Source organism: Penaeus monodon, unplaced genomic scaffold (assembly GCF_015228065.2).
Source record: "Penaeus monodon isolate SGIC_2016 unplaced genomic scaffold, NSTDA_Pmon_1 PmonScaffold_682, whole genome shotgun sequence".
NCBI classification, from domain to species: Eukaryota; Metazoa; Arthropoda; class Malacostraca; order Decapoda; family Penaeidae; genus Penaeus; species Penaeus monodon.
In genome coordinates, this window is record NW_023661906.1 from 42,084 (window position 1) to 57,289 (window position 15,206).

Sequence of the window (15,206 nt, forward strand, 5' to 3'; positions counted from 1 at the left end):
TTGTGGGGGTTGTGCTGTTCTGGGTTCTGGCCTTTTGCTGCGGGTGGTCCTGTGTGCTGGTTGCTGTCTGTGTGGGTGCTGGTGCTGGTGGTCTTCTTCTGTTGGTTGTTGTGGGTTGGTGGTTGTCTGTTGGTCTGGTCTGCTGGCCTGGTGGCTGGTCTCTGTTGGTTGTGGCGGCTGGTTGTCTGGGCTGCTGGTTGGTGCTCTGGGTGTTGGGTTGGTTGGGTCTGTTTTGGCTGGTTGGGGGTCTGGTTGTCTGTTGTGCTGTGTTTTGCTGGTGTTGGTGGCTTGGGGTGGGGTCTGTGGTGTCTGGGTTGGCTGTTTTGGTTGGCTGGGTGGTCTGGGCTGGTCTTGCTGTGGGTCTGGTTTTTTCGGTGTGGGTGTTGGTTTGGTGCTTCTGGGTCGGGGGCTGTTTGTGGTCTTTGTTTGCTGGTTGTCTGTTGGTTGGGTTGTTGTGGTCTGGGTTTGGTTCTGTCTGGTCTGTGGGGGTCTGGGTGTGGGGGGTTTGGTGGTGGTGGTTTTGGGGGCGGTCTGTTGCTGGTCTGTTTGGGTTTGGTGGTTTGTTGTCTGTGGGTTGGTTGCTGTTGGGCTGGGTCTTGGTGGGCTGCTGGCGGCTGGGGTGTCTGTCTGGTTCTGGTGGTGTCTGGGTTCTGGTTTGGGTGTGGCTGTCTGGTTGCTGGTCTGGGGGTTTTCTGGTTCTGTCTGGGGGTGGTTCTGGCTGGTCTGCTGGTGTGGGTTGGTTGTCTGGTTTGGGCCCGGCTGGGGTCTGGCTGGTGGGGGGCTTGTCTGGGGGGTCTGTTTGCTGTTCTTGGGTTGGTGGGTGGCTGTGGTTTTGCTGGTCTGTCTTCTGGGTGGGTTGGTCTGTGTTTTGGGTGTGGTGGGCTTGGTTGGTGTCTGGTGTGGGGGCTGGTGTGGGGTGTGTCTGGGCTGTCTGGGTGCTGTTGGTGCTGGTCTGGGGTTCTGTTGGGTCGGGGCTCTGCTTGGCTTGGTGTTGGTCTGTTGGGTTGTGTTTTTTGGGTTTGATCTTGGTTTGGGTGTGGGGGCTGCTGCTGTCTGGTCTGCTGTCTGGTTGTCTGCTGGGGTCTTGGTGGGCTGGGTTGTTTTCTGTGGTTTTTGTCTGTTTTGTTTGCTGGGTGCGGCTGGGTTGTGCTGGGCTGTCTGGTTTCTGTCTGGCTTCTGGTCTGGGTGTGGGGTCTGGGGTTTGTGTGTCTGGTTCTGTGCTGGGTGGTGGTTGGTTCTGGTCTGTTGTGGCTGGGGTTCTGTCTGTTGTTGGTCTGTTGCTGTGTGGTGTTGTTCTTTCTGGTCTGGCTGGGCTGTTGTTGGGTTGTTGGGGCTTTGTGCTGCTGGTGGGTCTCTGGGCGGGGCTGGGTGGCTGGGGCTGGGTTGTGTGCTGTGGTCTTTGGGTTTGGGGTCTGGTCTGGTTCTGGTGTTGCTGGTCTGGGTCTGGTTCGGGGGTGTTTCTGGTGTGGTGTGGCTGTCTGTGGGTGGCTGGTGTCTGTCTGTCTGGCTTGGGGTCTGTTCTGGGGGGCTGGTTGGGTGTGTGGGTCTGTGGGTGGTCTGGTGCTCTGTCTGGGTCTGTTGTGCTGCTGGTCTGTCTGGGTTGGTTGTGCTGGTTGGCTGGTGGTTCTGTCTGTGTTCGGGGGCTGGGGGGGCCCCTGTGGCTGGTCTTGGTGTGGTTTCTGCTTGGCTGGGTCTGTGTGCCTGGCTGGTGTCTTCTGTTGTCTGGTGGGGGTCTGTGGCTGGCTGTGGGGTGTGGTGGCTGTCTGGGCTGTCTGCTGGTGTGTTTGTGTGGTCTGTGTTGTCTGGGAGTCTTCTGGGTGTGTTTTGGGTCTGTCTGTGCTGGTTTTTGGTTCTGGTCTGTGCTGCTGGGCTGCTGCGTCTTGGTGTGGTGGTGGCTGGCTGGTGCTGGTTCTGGGTTCTGGTGCTGGGCTGTCTGTTTCTGTGTCTGGGGCTGCTGGTTGTGGCTGGTGTGCTGGGTGGTTCTGTTGGTGGGTTTTTTTCTGGTTGCTGTTGGTGTGGGGGCTGCTGGGGGTGTTCTGGTTCTGTGTGGTGGGTTGTTGGTCGGTTGGGTTGGGGTCTCTGGGGGGGGCTGTTCTGTCGTTGCTGGTGGTCTGTGGCTGGGTGGCTGTGGGTCGGTTGTCTTTTTCCTTGGTCTGTGTGCTGGTTCTGCTGTCTGCGCTGCTGGTCTGCTGTCTGCTGGTGGGTTTCTGGGGCTTCTGCGTCTGTGCTGGGGTCGGTGGGCTGTCTGTTTTGGGGTCTGGTGGGTGGCTGTCTGTGTGCTGCTGTGTGCTGGTGGGGTGTGTTGGTGGGCTTTCTGTTCTGTGTTGGGTCTGTGCCTTTGGGTGTGTTCTGTTCTGGTGCTGTTCTGTTCTGCTGTTCTGCTGGTCTGTCTGGTGTTTGTTCTGGTGGGTGCTGGTGGGCTGTGGGTTTTTCTTTCTGGCTGTTCTTGCTGTCTGGGTCTGCTGTTTTTCTGGCTTGGGTTCTTGTCGGCCGTGGCTTTGTTTGTTGGCTCTGTCCTTTGGGGGCTGTGCTGGGTCTGGGTCTTTCTGGTGGTTCTGGTTGTTTTGTCTGGTGTCTGCTGGTGTCTTGGTGGTGTTTGGGGTCTGGGGCTGCTGGTGGTTCTGCTGCTGGTGGGTTTTTGTGGGGTGCTCTGTTGGTCTGTTGCTGGTTGTGGGTCTGTCTGGTGGTTTTGGTGTGCTGTTGCTGTGTTCTGGTCTTGGGGTGTTGTCTGCTGGCTTCTGGTGGGCTGGGTTTGTGTTCTGGTCTGGTGTGGTTCTGGTTGGTGTGTCTGGCTGGTCTGTTTTCTGGTTTCTGGCTTGTTCTGGGGGGTCTGGGTTTCTGGGGGTTTGGTGGTCTGGTCTGTTGGTCTGGGTTGGGTGTTGGTGTGTGCTGTGGCTGTCTTTCTGGTCTTGGGGGGCTGTGCTGTGGCTGGGTGTGTTGGTGGTGTCTGTGTCTTCTGTGTTTGTGGGTCTGTGGGTGTGTGTGGTTCTGGTGGTCTGTTTTGTGGTGCTGCCTTCTGGTTCTGTGTGTCTGTTCTGTTGTGGCTGTGGGTGGTCGTTGTTGGGTGTCTCGTCTGTGGTTGGGGTCGTCTGGTCTGTGGCTGTGTCTGGGTTTGGTTCTGTGTCTGGTCTGTCGGCTGTGGGTGCTGGTGGTCTGGCTGGGGGTGTCTGTGGCTGTTCTGGTGCTGTTGCTGTCTGTTGTGCTTGGGGGTTGGGCTGGTCTGGGCTGTGGGTTCTGGGTTGCTTCTGGTCTGGTGGTGCTGGGTCTTCTGGCTGGTCTGGCTTGCTGTCTGCTTTTGCTGTGTGCTTGTTGTTTCTGCTGGTCTGTTGGCGTGTCTGGCTGTTGGGTCTGTTGTTGTGCTGGCTCGGCTGGGGGTTCTGCGGTGTTCTGGTCTGGTCTGGCCCGTTCTGCTGTCTGTTCTGTGCTGGTCTGGGGTCTGTTTTGTGTTTGGTGCGTCTGTGGCTGTGGTTCTGGTTTTCTGGGTCTCTGCGGCTTTTTCTGGTTCTTCTGGTTCTGTCTGTCTGGGGCTGTTTGGTTTCTGGGGCTTTGGTCGGCTTCTGGTTTCTGCTGGTGTTGTCTGGTGTGTTGGTTTTGGCTCTGGGCTTCTGGCTGGTCTGGCTGCTGTGTCGCTGCTGGTGCCTGTTCTTTTTTCTGCTGTTTGGCTGGTTGTTTCGGTTTTTCTGTTCTGTTTTTGTCTTTCTGTTTGGGGGCCCTGGTTGGCTGCGGTCGTCTGTCTGTTCTGGGGTCTGGGTCTTTTGGGTTCGGGGTTGTCTGGGTGTCTTCTGTTGCTGGTCTTGGTTTTTGGGTTCCCGCTGTCTGGCTGCTGGGGCTTTCTGTCTGTTCTTCCTTTTCTGGTTGGTGGGTTTGTCTGGGTGTGGGGGGTTTCCGCTGGCCTGTCTTTTCTGCTTGGGTCTGCTGTGGGGTGCCCTTTCTGGGCTGTCTGGCTGGGGGCTGGTCTCTGGTTCTGGGCTGGGGTTTGGGTCTTGGTTCCCGGGGCGTCGGTTGGTTTGGGGGCTGGTGCTGGCTGGTTTTTGCTGTCCTGCGTCTGTGGCTTCTGGGTTCTGGTTCTTTTGCTGGGGTTCTGGGGGTTTGGGGTCTGTTCTGGGCTGCTGCTTTTCTGGTCTGCTGCTTGTTTTTCTTTGGTCTGTGGCTGGTCTTTCTGGGCTCCCGGTGCTGTTTTTCTGGTTCTGGTCTGGCTTTTTCTTGTTGGTTGTTTGGCTGGGTCTGGTGGTTCTGTGTTTTCTGGGTCTGTGTCTGGGGGTTTCTTCTGCTGGGGCCCGTCTGTTTGGTTTCTGGCCCGCTGCTGGTCTGGGGGTTTTTCGTTTCTGTTCTGGGTCTGGGGCTGCGTGTTTTTTCTGTGGGGGTTGGGGGTTGGGCTGTCTGTCTGTCTGTGTCTTTGCTGCCTGGGTTCTGTCTGTCTGGGGTTCGGCTGGTGTTTCCCGGTTTGGGTGGTTGGTTCGGTGTCGGTTCTGTTGCTGGTGGTTCTGGCTGGTTCTGTTCTGTTTGGGTCTGTGTTCTCTGCTGTTTTCTGCTGTCTGGGGGTCTTTGGGCTGGGCTGTCTGGTTTCTGGGGGCTGGTGCTGGCTGGTGGTCTGGCTGGTCTGCTGGGGTGGCTGCTGTCTTGCTTCTGGCTGTCTGCTGGGTCTGCTCTGCGTTTCTGGCTGGGGCGGTTGGGTTTTTGTCTGCTGGTGCTGGCTGTTCTGTGGTCTGCTTCTGCTGTGGCTTTTCTGCTGGGGGGCTGGCTGGTTTTGTTCTGTCTGGTTCTGCTGGTTCTTCTGTGCTGGTCTGGCTGGTCTGTCTGGGTCTGGTGGCTGAGCTTCTGGTCTGGCTGGCTGGGTGTCTGGCTGGCTGGGGCTTCTGTGGTGTCTGGCTCTGTGGTCTGGGTTCTGTTCTGGGCTGTCTGGGTTCTGCTGGTCTTGGTCTTTCTGGGCTGGGGGCTGGTCTGGGTCTGGGTTTTGCTGTTGTGGTTCTGGCTTCTGGTTCTGGGGTCTGTGGTCTTTCTGTCTGCTTCTGTGTCTGGGGCTTGTTCTGGGTTCTGGCTGGGGTCTGGTTCTGGTCTGGCGGTCTGTGGGGGTCTGCTTTCTGTCTGGGTGGCTGGCTGGGTCTGGCTGGCTGGGTTGGCTGGGGTGGTTCTGTCTGGCTTCTGTCTGTCTGGGTCTGCTCTGGGTCGTTCTGGTTCTGGGGCTGGCTTTTCTGTCTGGGGGCTGGTCTCTTCTGCTTCTGGGGTTGTCTGTTGGTGCTGGGCTGTCTGGGTCTTCTTTTCTGCTGGTCTGTCTGGCTGGTGCTGGGGTTGTCTGCTGGCTGTTGGTCTGGTCTGGTCTGGCTCTGGGGTCTGGTTCTCTGTCTGTTTTCTGGCTGGTCTGCTGGGTTTTTCTGTTCTGGTCTGGCTGTGTGCTGTGCTCTGCTGTTCTGCTTCTGTCTGGGCTGCTGGTTCTGTTCTTGTCTGGGGCTGTCTGTTCTGGGTCTGTTCTGTCTGGGCTGGGTCTTTCTGGTTGTCTGGGGCTGCTGGGGTTCTGTGCTGTCTGGGTCTGGTTGTTGCTGCTGGGTCTGGTTCCCTTTCTCTGCTGGCTGGTCTGGCTCTGGCTGTCTTCTGTCTGTGTCTGTTGTCTGTTCTGGTTTCTGTGTGCTGGTCTGGGGTCTGGTCTCTGGGCCTGCTGTTCTGCTGCTTGGCTGTCTGGTTGTCTGCTGTTCTGGTGTTGGGTCTGTGGTCTGTGGTTTCTGGTTCTTGTGGCCTCTGCCTTTCTGGCTGTTTCCTGGTGCTTTTGGGTCTGGTCTGCTGTCTGTTCTGGGGTTGTTGGGGGTTCTGGTTCTGTCTGATCTTCTTCTGGTTTTGTCTGGGTGTCTGCTGGGTTTTTGTGCTGTCTGTGGCTTTCTGGTGGTCTGGCTTCTGGTTCTGGGCTGTCTGGGCTGGTCGGTGGTCTGGTCTGCTGGGGCTGCTGCTGCTGCTTCTGGTTCTGGTCTGTGGGCTGGGTGCTTTCTGGTCTGTGGCTGCTGGTTCTGTGGCTGCTGGCGCTTGGGCTTCTGCTGGGTCTGTCTGTCTGGTTCTGTCTCTGGGCTGGGGTCTGTGGGTGGTTCTGTGGTCTGCTTCTGGGTCTGTTCTTGGCTGTCTGCTGGTCTGCTGTGGTGCTGTTTCTGTGCTGTTCTGCTGTCTCTGGTCTGTCTGCTGGCGGTCTGCTGGTCTGTGGCTGTCTGTCTGGCTTCTGTCTTGGTCTGCTGGGGGGCTGTCTGGTTGGTGGCTGGTTCTGGCTGGGGGTCTTCTGCTGCTTTCTTGTTCGGGGTGGTCTGTCTGGTTCTGGTCTCTGCTGGGGTGTCTGGGTGTCTGTCTGTGGTCTGGTCTCTGTCTGGGCTGGGTGGTCTGTGGGGTCTGTCTTGGCTGGTGGTCTTTTCTTCTGCCTTCTCTGGGGTTGTTCTGTTTCTGGGGTGTTCTGGGGGCTGGCTGTTTCTGTTCTGGGCTGGGTTGCTGTGGGGGTTTCTGTTTTGGTGGTCTGGTGTTCTGCTGGGGCTGGGTCTGTGGTGGCTGTTGTCTGTCTGGGGTGTTCTGGTCTGGTTTTTCTGCTGGCCCCTTTTCTGTTTTGGGGGGTTTGGTCTGGGTTTTGGGGGTGGTTGGTCTGGGTGGTCTGTCTGGCTGGTCTGGTCTGTTTGTCTGGGGGGTCTGGCTGGCTGGCTTCTGTCTGGTCTGCGTCTGGGCTGTCTGTGCTGGGTTCTGGTTTTTCTGTTGGGTCTTCTGGTGGCTGGTTGGCTGCTTTGTTCTGTGGGTTGCTGTCTGTTCTGTTTCTGGTTTCTGGCCGCTGGGTTTGTTTCGTCTGTGGTTTGGCTGTTCTGGTTGGTTGTCGGTTTTCTGGGGCTGGGTTTGGGTCTGGGTTTCCCCGGGTTCTGGGGGGGCTGCGGCGTCTGGGGTCTGCTTTTTTGTCTGGCGGGCTGTCTGAAAAGGCGCTGCCTTTCTGGGGTGGTTTCTGTTTTCTTTGTTTCTGCTGGTCTTCTGTGCTGTGGTCTGGTCTGGGGGTTCTGCTGGTGGGGTTTTTTTGGGTTTTGTTCTGGGTGTTGGGCTTGTCTGTGGGTGGTGTCTGGTTCTGTGTCTGTCTGTCTGTCTGCTCTGGTCTGTCGGGTGTCTGTGGTCTGGGCTTGGTCGTCTGGGGGGGGTCTGCTGTTCTCTGGGTCCTGGTTCTGTTTGCTGTTCTGGTTTCTGTTTCTGCTTGGGGCTGCTGTCTGGTTGTTCTGCTGGGTGTCTTGCTGGGCTTGTGGGTTCTTCTGGTTTCTGTTTTCGTCTGTCTGGTCTGCTGGTTCTGGGCTGGGCTCTGCTTTCTTGTCTGGTTGTGCTTGGTGCTTCTGCTGTCTGCTGGCTGTTCTGGTGGTTCTGGGGTCTGGCTGTCTGGGTCTGGGTGGGTCTGGTGGCTGGTCTGGCTGGTGTCTGTTTCTGTGCTGGTGCTGTTTTCTTGGTGTGGCTGGGGTTCTGTTCTGGTCTGTCTCTTCTGGGGTCCTGGTCTGCTGGCTGTTCTGGGTTTGCTGCTGTTCTTCTGCTGCGGGGGTTCTGTCTGTCTGTCTGGCGTTCTGTTTGCTGGTCTCTGTCTGCTTTTGTGTTTCTGGGTCTGTCTGGGTGGCTGCTGTCTTGGGTGCTGTCTGCTCTGGCGGGGTCTGTTCTGGTCTGGTTTTGTCGGCTGGCTGTTCTTGGTCTGGTCTGGCGGGGTCTGGTCTGTTGTGCTGGGTTCTGCTGGTCTGTCTCGTCTTGCGTGCTGTCTCTGGTTGGGGTGTCTGGTCTTCTCTGGGCTTCTGTCTGGGTGGTGTTGGGTCTGTCTGTTCTGTCTGGTTCTGCTTTCTGGTCTGTGCTGTCTGTTTGTGCTGTGTTGTCTGGGGTCTGCTGGCTTCTGCTGCTGGGGGCTTCTGTGGTCTGCTGGGCTGGTGTCTGTTCTGTGGGCTGGTCTCTGGTCTGTTCTGGGGTGTCTGTTTGTCTGTCTGCTGGTTCTGGCTCTGTTCGGCTGGGGGCTGTCTGGTCTTGGTCTGGTTTGTCTTGTGGTGTCTGGTCTGCTGCTGTTCTCTGGGGGTCTGTGCTGTTCGGGGTCTTCTCTGTCTTGCTGGGGCTGGTTCTGCTGGGTGCTTGTCTGGCTGTTCTGGCTTTCTGGTCTGGTTGCTTGGTGTCTTGTTCTTGGCTGTTCTGCTGGCTGGGCTGTGTTGGTCCTTTCTGTCTGCTGGGGGGCTGGTTGTCTGGGGTTTTGTGTGTGTCTGGTGTCTGCTGGGGCTGTCTGTCTGGCTGTGTCTGTTCTGGCTGCTTCTGGTTCTGGGTGCTGCTGTCTGGTGGGGCTGGTCTGCTTCGGTGGGCTGGGGGTTGTCTGTCTGGTCTGGTGGTTGGGGTCTGTCTGTTCCTGGGGGGTGTCTGTCTGCTGGGTCTGCTGTTCTTGGCTGGTCTGTCTGTTCTTCTGCTGGGTTGTCTGGGGTCTGTCTGGGTTCTGTCTGGTCTGTTCTGTTCTGTGTTCTCGGTTCTGTGCTGGCTGCTGCTGGGGCTTGGTTCTGTCTGCTGGGTTGGCTTGTCTGTCTGCTGGGCTGGTTTTGTTCTGCTGTCGTTCTGGTGCTTCTGGGTGGTTCTGCTGTCTGTTCTGGCTGTTGGTTCTGTCTGGTGTTCTGGGTGTGTTCCCGTTCTGTGTGTTCTGCTGTTTTGGTTCTGGTCTGTCTTGGGTCGGTCTGTGTGTTTGCTGGCTGTGTCTGTGGTGCTGTCTGTTCTGGGTGTGGGTCTGCTGGTGGCTGTCTGGGCTTTTGTGCTGGTTGTGCTGCGCTGGGGGTCTGTCTGGGGGGTTTCTTGTGGTCGTCTGGTCTGTTCTGGTTCTGGCTGGGTTGCTGTTCTGGCTGCTGCGCGGGCTGGTCTGGCGTTCTGGGTGTGCTGGTGGTCTGGGTCTGGGTGCTGGTGGGTTGCTTCTGGTGCTGTTTTTCTGTCTGGTCTGTTCTGGTTTGTCTGGGGTCTGTGTTCTGGGGCTTGCTGGCTGTGTTCTGTCCTGCTGTTGGGTTGTCTTCTGCTGTTGCTTCTGCTGTTCTGTGCGTGCTGTCTGGCTCTGGCTGTTTTCTGCTGCTGCTGGGTGGGTTGCTGTCTGGTGTGTCTGTCTGGTCTTCTGCTGGCTGCGTCTGGTCTGGTGTCGGCGGGTTCTGTCTGCTGGGGGTGGTTGGCTGGTGTGGGCGTTCTGTTCTGCTGGGTTGTGCTGGTTGGCCTGTCTGTCGGGGTCTGCTGCGGGGGGCTGTCTGTGGTCTGGGGTTCTGTCTTCTGTCTGGGCTGTCCCGTGGGTTGTCTGGGTCTTGTCTGTGGTCTGGCTGCTGGCTGTCGTTGCTGTGGCTTGGGGTTTTGCTCTGTCTTGGGCTGCTGTCTGCCTGTTTGGGCTGGGCTGTGCTGCTGTTCTGCTCTGGCTGGGTGTCTGGTCTGTCTGGTCTGTTGTCTGGTCTGTGTTCTGTTTTGGCTGCCTTCTGGTTCTGTGTGTCCTGGGTGTGTCTGCTTTTGGGTGGTCTGCTGTGGCTTCTGGGTCTGGTCTGGTGGGTCTGGGTCTGTCTTGCGTTGTCTGTGGTCTGGTGGTCTGGTTCTCTGCTGCTTTGGTTCCGGTCTGGTCTGTCTCTGCTTCTGGTGGTTCTGCTGTGCTGTCTGTCTGGCTGGTTCTGTGTGGTCTGGTTGTTGGGTGTCTGCGGTTGTGCTGGTGCTGGTGGGCTTGCTGTTCTGGTTGCTGTCTTTCTGGGGTCTGCTGGGGTTCTGTTCTGGCTTCTGATTGGTCTGGCTGTTCTGGCTGTGGTGTCTGTGTTCTGTCTGCGTCTGTTGGGTCTGTCTGTCTGTTCTGCTGTGGGTCTTGGGGGTGTCTGGGCTGTTGGTCTGCTCTGAAATCTGGTGTCTGTGGCTGCTGGTTCTTCTGGTCTGGGCTTTTGGTGGTCCTGTGGTGGCTGGTTCTGGTCTCTGGGTTCTGTTGCTGTGTTCTGGTGTTGTCTGGTGTTCTGGGGGTGCTGTCTGCTGGCTGTCTGGTGTCTTTGGGGTCTGGTGCTTGGGGTGTCTGTGTCTGTCCTGCTGCTTCTGGCTGTCTGGTGGGTCTGGGTCTGCGGTGGTTCTTGTCTGCTGGTCGGCTGGCGGTCTGCTGTGTCTGTTCTGGTGCTGGTTCTGCTGCTCTGGTCTTCTGCTGCTCTGGGTGGGGGTGTCTGCTGTTCTGGTCTGTTCTGTCGTCTGTTGGCTGTCTGGGTGTTCTGTTGCTGGGCCCGTCTGTCTGTTCTGCTGTGCTCGGTCTGGGCTGTGGTCTGCTGGTCTGCTTTCTGCTGCTGGGTGTCGCTTTGTGTTCTGTTCTGCGTCTTCTGGTTTGGGGGTGCTGCTCCTGTGTGGGTCTGGGTCTGTTTTCTTGTGGTCTGGGGTCTCTGTCTGGGTTGCTGTTCTGGTGCTGTCTCTGGCTGGGGTCTGTTGGTTGGCTGTCTGGTCCCGTCCCCATCTGGGTTTCTTCTTTTTTCTGGGGTTTCGTTTCTGTTCTGTTGGGCTGCTGCCTGTCTGTGGTCGGCTCTGGGTTTTTTGTTTTGGGTCTGCGGTCTGTTCTGTGCTCTGCTGTCTTCTGGTGCGTTCTTTTCTGGGCTGCTCTGTCTGTCTGGGGTTTTCTGCCTCGCGCTGGGTTGGGCTGTCTGTGTCTGCTGGCTGTCTGGGTCTGGCGCCTGTCTGGGGTTTCTGTGCTGTCTGGGTTTTGTTTCTTCTGGGTGTGGGTTCTGGGGTTCTTTGGTCTGCTGTCTGTCTTTTCCCGTTCTTCTGTCTGCTGGCTGGGTCTGGCTGTTCTGTCTGTCTGTTTGGGGTTCTGTGGTCTGTTCTTTTGCTGTTTGCTTGTGGTTTCTGTTCTGTGGGTGTTGCTCTTTGGCGGGCTGTCCTTTGCTGTTCTGTCTGCTGTCTGGGGGCTTCTGGTGTCCGTCTGTTCCTTTTTGGTGGTGCTGTGTTTTCTGCTGTCTCTGCCGGGTGTCTGTGGCTGGGGTTTGGGGTGCTGTCTTTGGGTTCTTGTTTTGGTTTGGTGGCTGTTGCTGGGTCTTCCTTGTTTTTTGTTCTTGTCGGTTCTGGGTGTCTTCTGCTGTCTCTGCTGTGGGTTGTTTGGTCTTGTTCCTTGGGTGGTCTGGTTGTGTGCTGTGTTTTTGTTTTCTGTTCTGGGTTTTGTGGCTCTGCTGTTGGCTGGGTCTGGGCTGTTCTGTCTTGGTGTCGCTGTCTGGGCTGTGCGTTCTTTTCTGGGCTGGTTTTGGCTGCTGGGGGTTCTCTGGGCTGTGTTCTGCCCTTTCTGCTTTGTCTGCCCCCCCTGCTGTCTGGGGGGTGTCTTGGGTGCTGTCTGGTGTCTGCTTCTGCTGTGGTTTCTGCTCTGGGGTTTGGTCTGGGCTGGGTTTCTGTCTGTCTGCTGGGTGTGCTGTCTGGTCTGTCTGTGTTCTGGGGTCTGTGTCTGTGTCTGGGGTTCTCTGTCTGTCTGGTTCTGGCTGTCGGTCTGCTTCTGTCTGGTTGTTGCTTCTGGTTGTCTGTTCCTGGTCTGTTGGTCTGGTGGGTCTTTGTGGCTGGTCTGTTCTCTGGGCTGTCTGTGGTCTGTTCTTGGTCTGCTCTCGTTCTGCTTGGGTCTGGGCTGGGGTCTGTGCTGTGGTCTTCTGGCTTTCTGTCTGGGTTCTGTGCTGGCTGTCTGTGTTCTGGCTGCTGGGTGCTGGGTCTGCTGGTCTGTTCTGTGTTCTGTCTGGTTGCTGGCTGTCTGTTCGGGCTGTTCTGGTCTTGCTGTTGGCGCTGTTTCTGTTCTTGTGGGTCTGGTTCTGTGGTCTCTGGTCTGTGTTCTGTTTGGGTCTTGGTGGTCTGTTCTGTTTCTGGGTTTCTGGGCTTCTGTCTGTCTGTGGTCTTGTCTGGCTGGGTCTGGTGGCTTTCTGGTCTGGGTCTGGTGGTTGTTGTCTGCTGGTGCTGTCTGCTGTCTGTCTGGCTGTCTGTGGCTCTTGTCTGGTCTGCTTCTGCCTGGTCTTGGCGGTGTCTGGCTCTTCTCTGTCTGGTCTTTCTGCTGTCTGCTTTGCTTCTGGTTGCTGCTGTCTTGGCCCGGCTGGTCTGTGTCTGCTTGCTGTCTGGTCTGTCTGTGTTTCTTCGTTCTGTGCTGGGGGTGCTGTTCTGTCTGTTGTCTGGTGCTGGTCGGTGTCTGGTCTGTTCTGGTCTGTGTCTGTCTGCTTGCTGGTGTCTGTTCTGGGTGCTGTTGTGCGTTGATTCTGCGTCTGTCTGGTTCTGCTGGGTCTGCTGGGTTTTTGGTCTGGTCTGTTCTGTCTGGGTCTGTCTGCTGGTGCGGTTCTGCCTGTCTGTCTGGTTTCTGGCTTCTGCTTCTGGGTTCTGTCGTTTCTGCTTCTGTTCTGGTTCTGTCTCTGTCTGTGCTGTGGTTCTGTGGTCTGGGTTCTGTTTTGGGGCTGGTCTGTCTGTGGGCTGCTCTGTTTTCTGTCTGCTGGCTGGCTGTGCTGTGGTGTCTGCTGTCTGGTTGCTGTCTGGGTTCTGTCTTCTGGTCGGGCTGGCTGTCTGGCTGGGGTTTCTGGCTGTGCTGTGCACCCGTTGTCTTGGCTGTGGTTTTGTTGTTCTGGTTGGTTTTGCTGGTTCTGTTTCTGGGCTGCTGTTGCTGGTCTGGTCTGTGTCTGGCTGTTCTGGCTGCTGCTGTTGTCGGCTGCTTGGGTTTGGCTGGTGTCTGTTTCTGGTTTCTGTCTTCTGTCTGTCTCTGCTTGGGGTTGCTGGTCTGGCTGTTCCTGCTGCTGCTGGTCTGTCTGTTCTGCTGGGCTGCTGTCTGGTTTCTGGGTCTGCCTGGCTGGGGTCTGTTCTGTCTGGGTGGTTTTCTGTCTGGCCTGCCACGGGCTGCTGGTTCTGGTCTGTGTGTTGCTGCTGTTCTTTCTGCTTGGTCCTGGTTCTGGCTGCTGGTCTTGCTGGTCTGCTTCTGGGGTCTGTTGGCTCTGTCTCTGGTCTGTCTGTCTGTCTGTTGGGTCTGGTTTCTGGTCTGTGTCTGGGGTTCTGGCGGGTCTGTCTTGTTGCTGCTGGTTGTCTGTGTCTGCTGGTCTGTTTCTCTGGTGTCGTCTGGTCTGGTGCGTTCTGCTGCTGTTCTGTGGTCCTGTCTGGCTGCTTCTGACTGCTGGGTCTCGTTCTGGGCTGGATCTGGGTGGGTGTTCTTGCTGTCTGCTGGGGCTGTTCTGGTTCTGGTGGCTGTCTGGGGTCTGTCTCTGTTCTGGTGGGCTGTCTGGTCTGCTGGTCTGGTGCTTTGGGTCTGTCTGCTGGTGTCTGCTGGTCTTCTGTCCTGTCTGTGTCTGGTCTGGGCTCTGTTCTGGCTGCTGGTGGTCTGTTCTGGGGCTGGTCTGTCTGCGGCGTTCTGTCTGGTCTGTCTGGCTGTCTGTGTCTGCTGGTTCTGGTCTGTCTGGTTGTTCTCTGTCTGTTGGTCTGGTCTGGGCTCTGGGTCTGGTTCTGTGGCTGGTCTGGCTGTTCTGCTCGGGTTCTGTTTCTGCTGTCTTTGTCTGCTTCTGTGGTTCTTGCTCTGTTCTGTCTGGTGCTGCTTGTCTGGCTGCTGTGCTGGGTTTGTCTGCTGGGCTGTCTGCTGGCTGGCTGGTCTGTCTGGGGTGGTCTGTTGGTCTGTCTCTGGGTGCTGTCTGGGGTCTGCTGTCTTTTGTGTTCTGGTTGTTGGTTCTGGCTGGTTGCTGATCTGGCTGTGTCTTCTTCTGTTTGGGTCTGCTGTCTGTTCTGTTCTGCTCTGTCTGTTGCTGTGCTGTGTTCTGTTCTCTGTGGCCGGTCGGGTTCTGTCTGTCTGCTGTCTGTTCTCTGGGCTGTCTGTTTTCTGCTGGGTCTGGTGCTGGCTGCGGTCTGGGCTTCTGTCTGCTGGGTCTGCTTCTGGATCTGCTGCTGGCTGGTTCTGTGCTGTGGTCTGGCTCGCTGTTCTGGTCTGTCTGTCTGTCTGGGGGCTGTCTGTGGTCTGCTGGTGTTCTGGGTCTGTTGTCTGCTGTTGTCTGGTTCTGTCTGTTCTGCTGGTTCTTTGTCTTTTCTGTCTTCTGTCTGGCTGTGTGCTGGCTGTCTGTCTGGGGTGTCTGTTTTCTGTTGTCTGCTGTCTGTCTGCGGCTTGGTCGCTGTTGTTCTGTGCCCTGTGTTCTCTGTCTGGGTGGCTGGTCTGCTGGGGTCTGGCTCTGCTGTGTCTGGCTGTCTTGGTCTGGCCTTGGGGGTCTGTTTGTTCGGGTCTGTGGTCTCTGTCGGTGCGGTCTGCTGTCTGTTCTGTTCTGTGGGGTCTGTCTCTCTGGTTCTGTCTGTCTGGTGTTCTGGTCTGTATGTTCTGTGTTCTCTGTCTTGGTCTGTGCTGCTGTCTGTCTGTCTGTCTGGTCTTGTCTGTCTGTCTTGTCTGCTGGGCTGTTCTGGTTCTGTCTGTCTGTCTTCTCTGGGGTGCGTGTCTGTGTCTGGGTTGTCTCTGGTCTGTTCTGTTGGCTGGTGTCTGTTTTCCTGGTTTTTTGGGTTGTGTCTGTCTCTGTGCTGTTCTGTCTGGGGTCTGTCTGTCTTTCTGTGTCTGTTCTCTGCCTTCTGGGGCTGTGTGGGGCGTCTGTTCTGGTCTGTCTGGTTGTCTTTCTGTCTGTCTTTCTTTGCTGTTTCTGTCTGTCTGTTTTCTGGTTCTGTCTGCTGTCTGTCTGCTGTCTGGTCTGGGTCTTCTGTCTGCTGTTTCTGTTCGGTTCTGGTCTGTTCTGTTTTTGGCTGGTCTGGGGTTGGGTTCCTGTCTGGGTCTGTGTTCTGCTGTTGGTCTGCTTCTGCTGGCTGGTGGGCTGTCTGTGTCTGGCTGGCGTTTCTGTCTGGGCTGGCTCTGTCTGTCTGGTTCTGTTCTGTGGGTGGCTGGTGTTCTGTTGTCTGGTTCTGTTGGCTGTGCTTGGTCTGTGCTCTGTCTGGTGTCTGTCTGTCTGGGTCTGTCCTGTCTGGGGGCGTGGCTTGCTGGGCTGTCTGTTTGTCTGTTTGTTCTGCTTCTGGCTTCTGCTTTCTTTTTGTCTGTCTGTTTCTGCTTCTGCTGTTCTGCTTCTGGCTGTTGTTCTGGTGTTTCTGGTCTGTCTGAGGGTTCTGTCTGTTCTGGGGGGGGTTTGTCCCCTGTGTCTGTGGTCTGTCTGTCTGGTCTGTCTGTCTGGTCTGTTTGTCTGGTCTGTCTGGTCTGTCTGTCTGTGTTGGTCTTCTTGTCTGGTTCTGCTGTTCTGCTGGGTGGGGCTGCTGGTTTTGGCTGGCTTGGCTGTCTGTCTGTG

General features: G+C 56.9%; 1 protein-coding gene across 1 annotated transcript in view; it reads right to left on the reverse strand.

Annotated features, from left to right (window-relative positions):
- Nucleotides 1-13,942, reverse strand: part of LOC119571552 — a gene marked incomplete at both ends in the record, with an annotated part of 51,461 nt that extends 37,519 nt beyond the window's left edge. The window contains 6 exon segments of the mRNA XM_037918805.1: nucleotides 32-8,299; nucleotides 8,415-9,306; nucleotides 9,438-9,695; nucleotides 11,314-11,359; nucleotides 11,451-13,619; nucleotides 13,771-13,942. Of these exon segments, the coding sequence (XP_037774733.1) occupies nucleotides 32-8,299; nucleotides 8,415-9,306; nucleotides 9,438-9,695; nucleotides 11,314-11,359; nucleotides 11,451-13,619; nucleotides 13,771-13,942 (11,805 nt within the window).
- Between the last annotated feature and the right edge of the window lie 1,264 nt (nucleotides 13,943-15,206).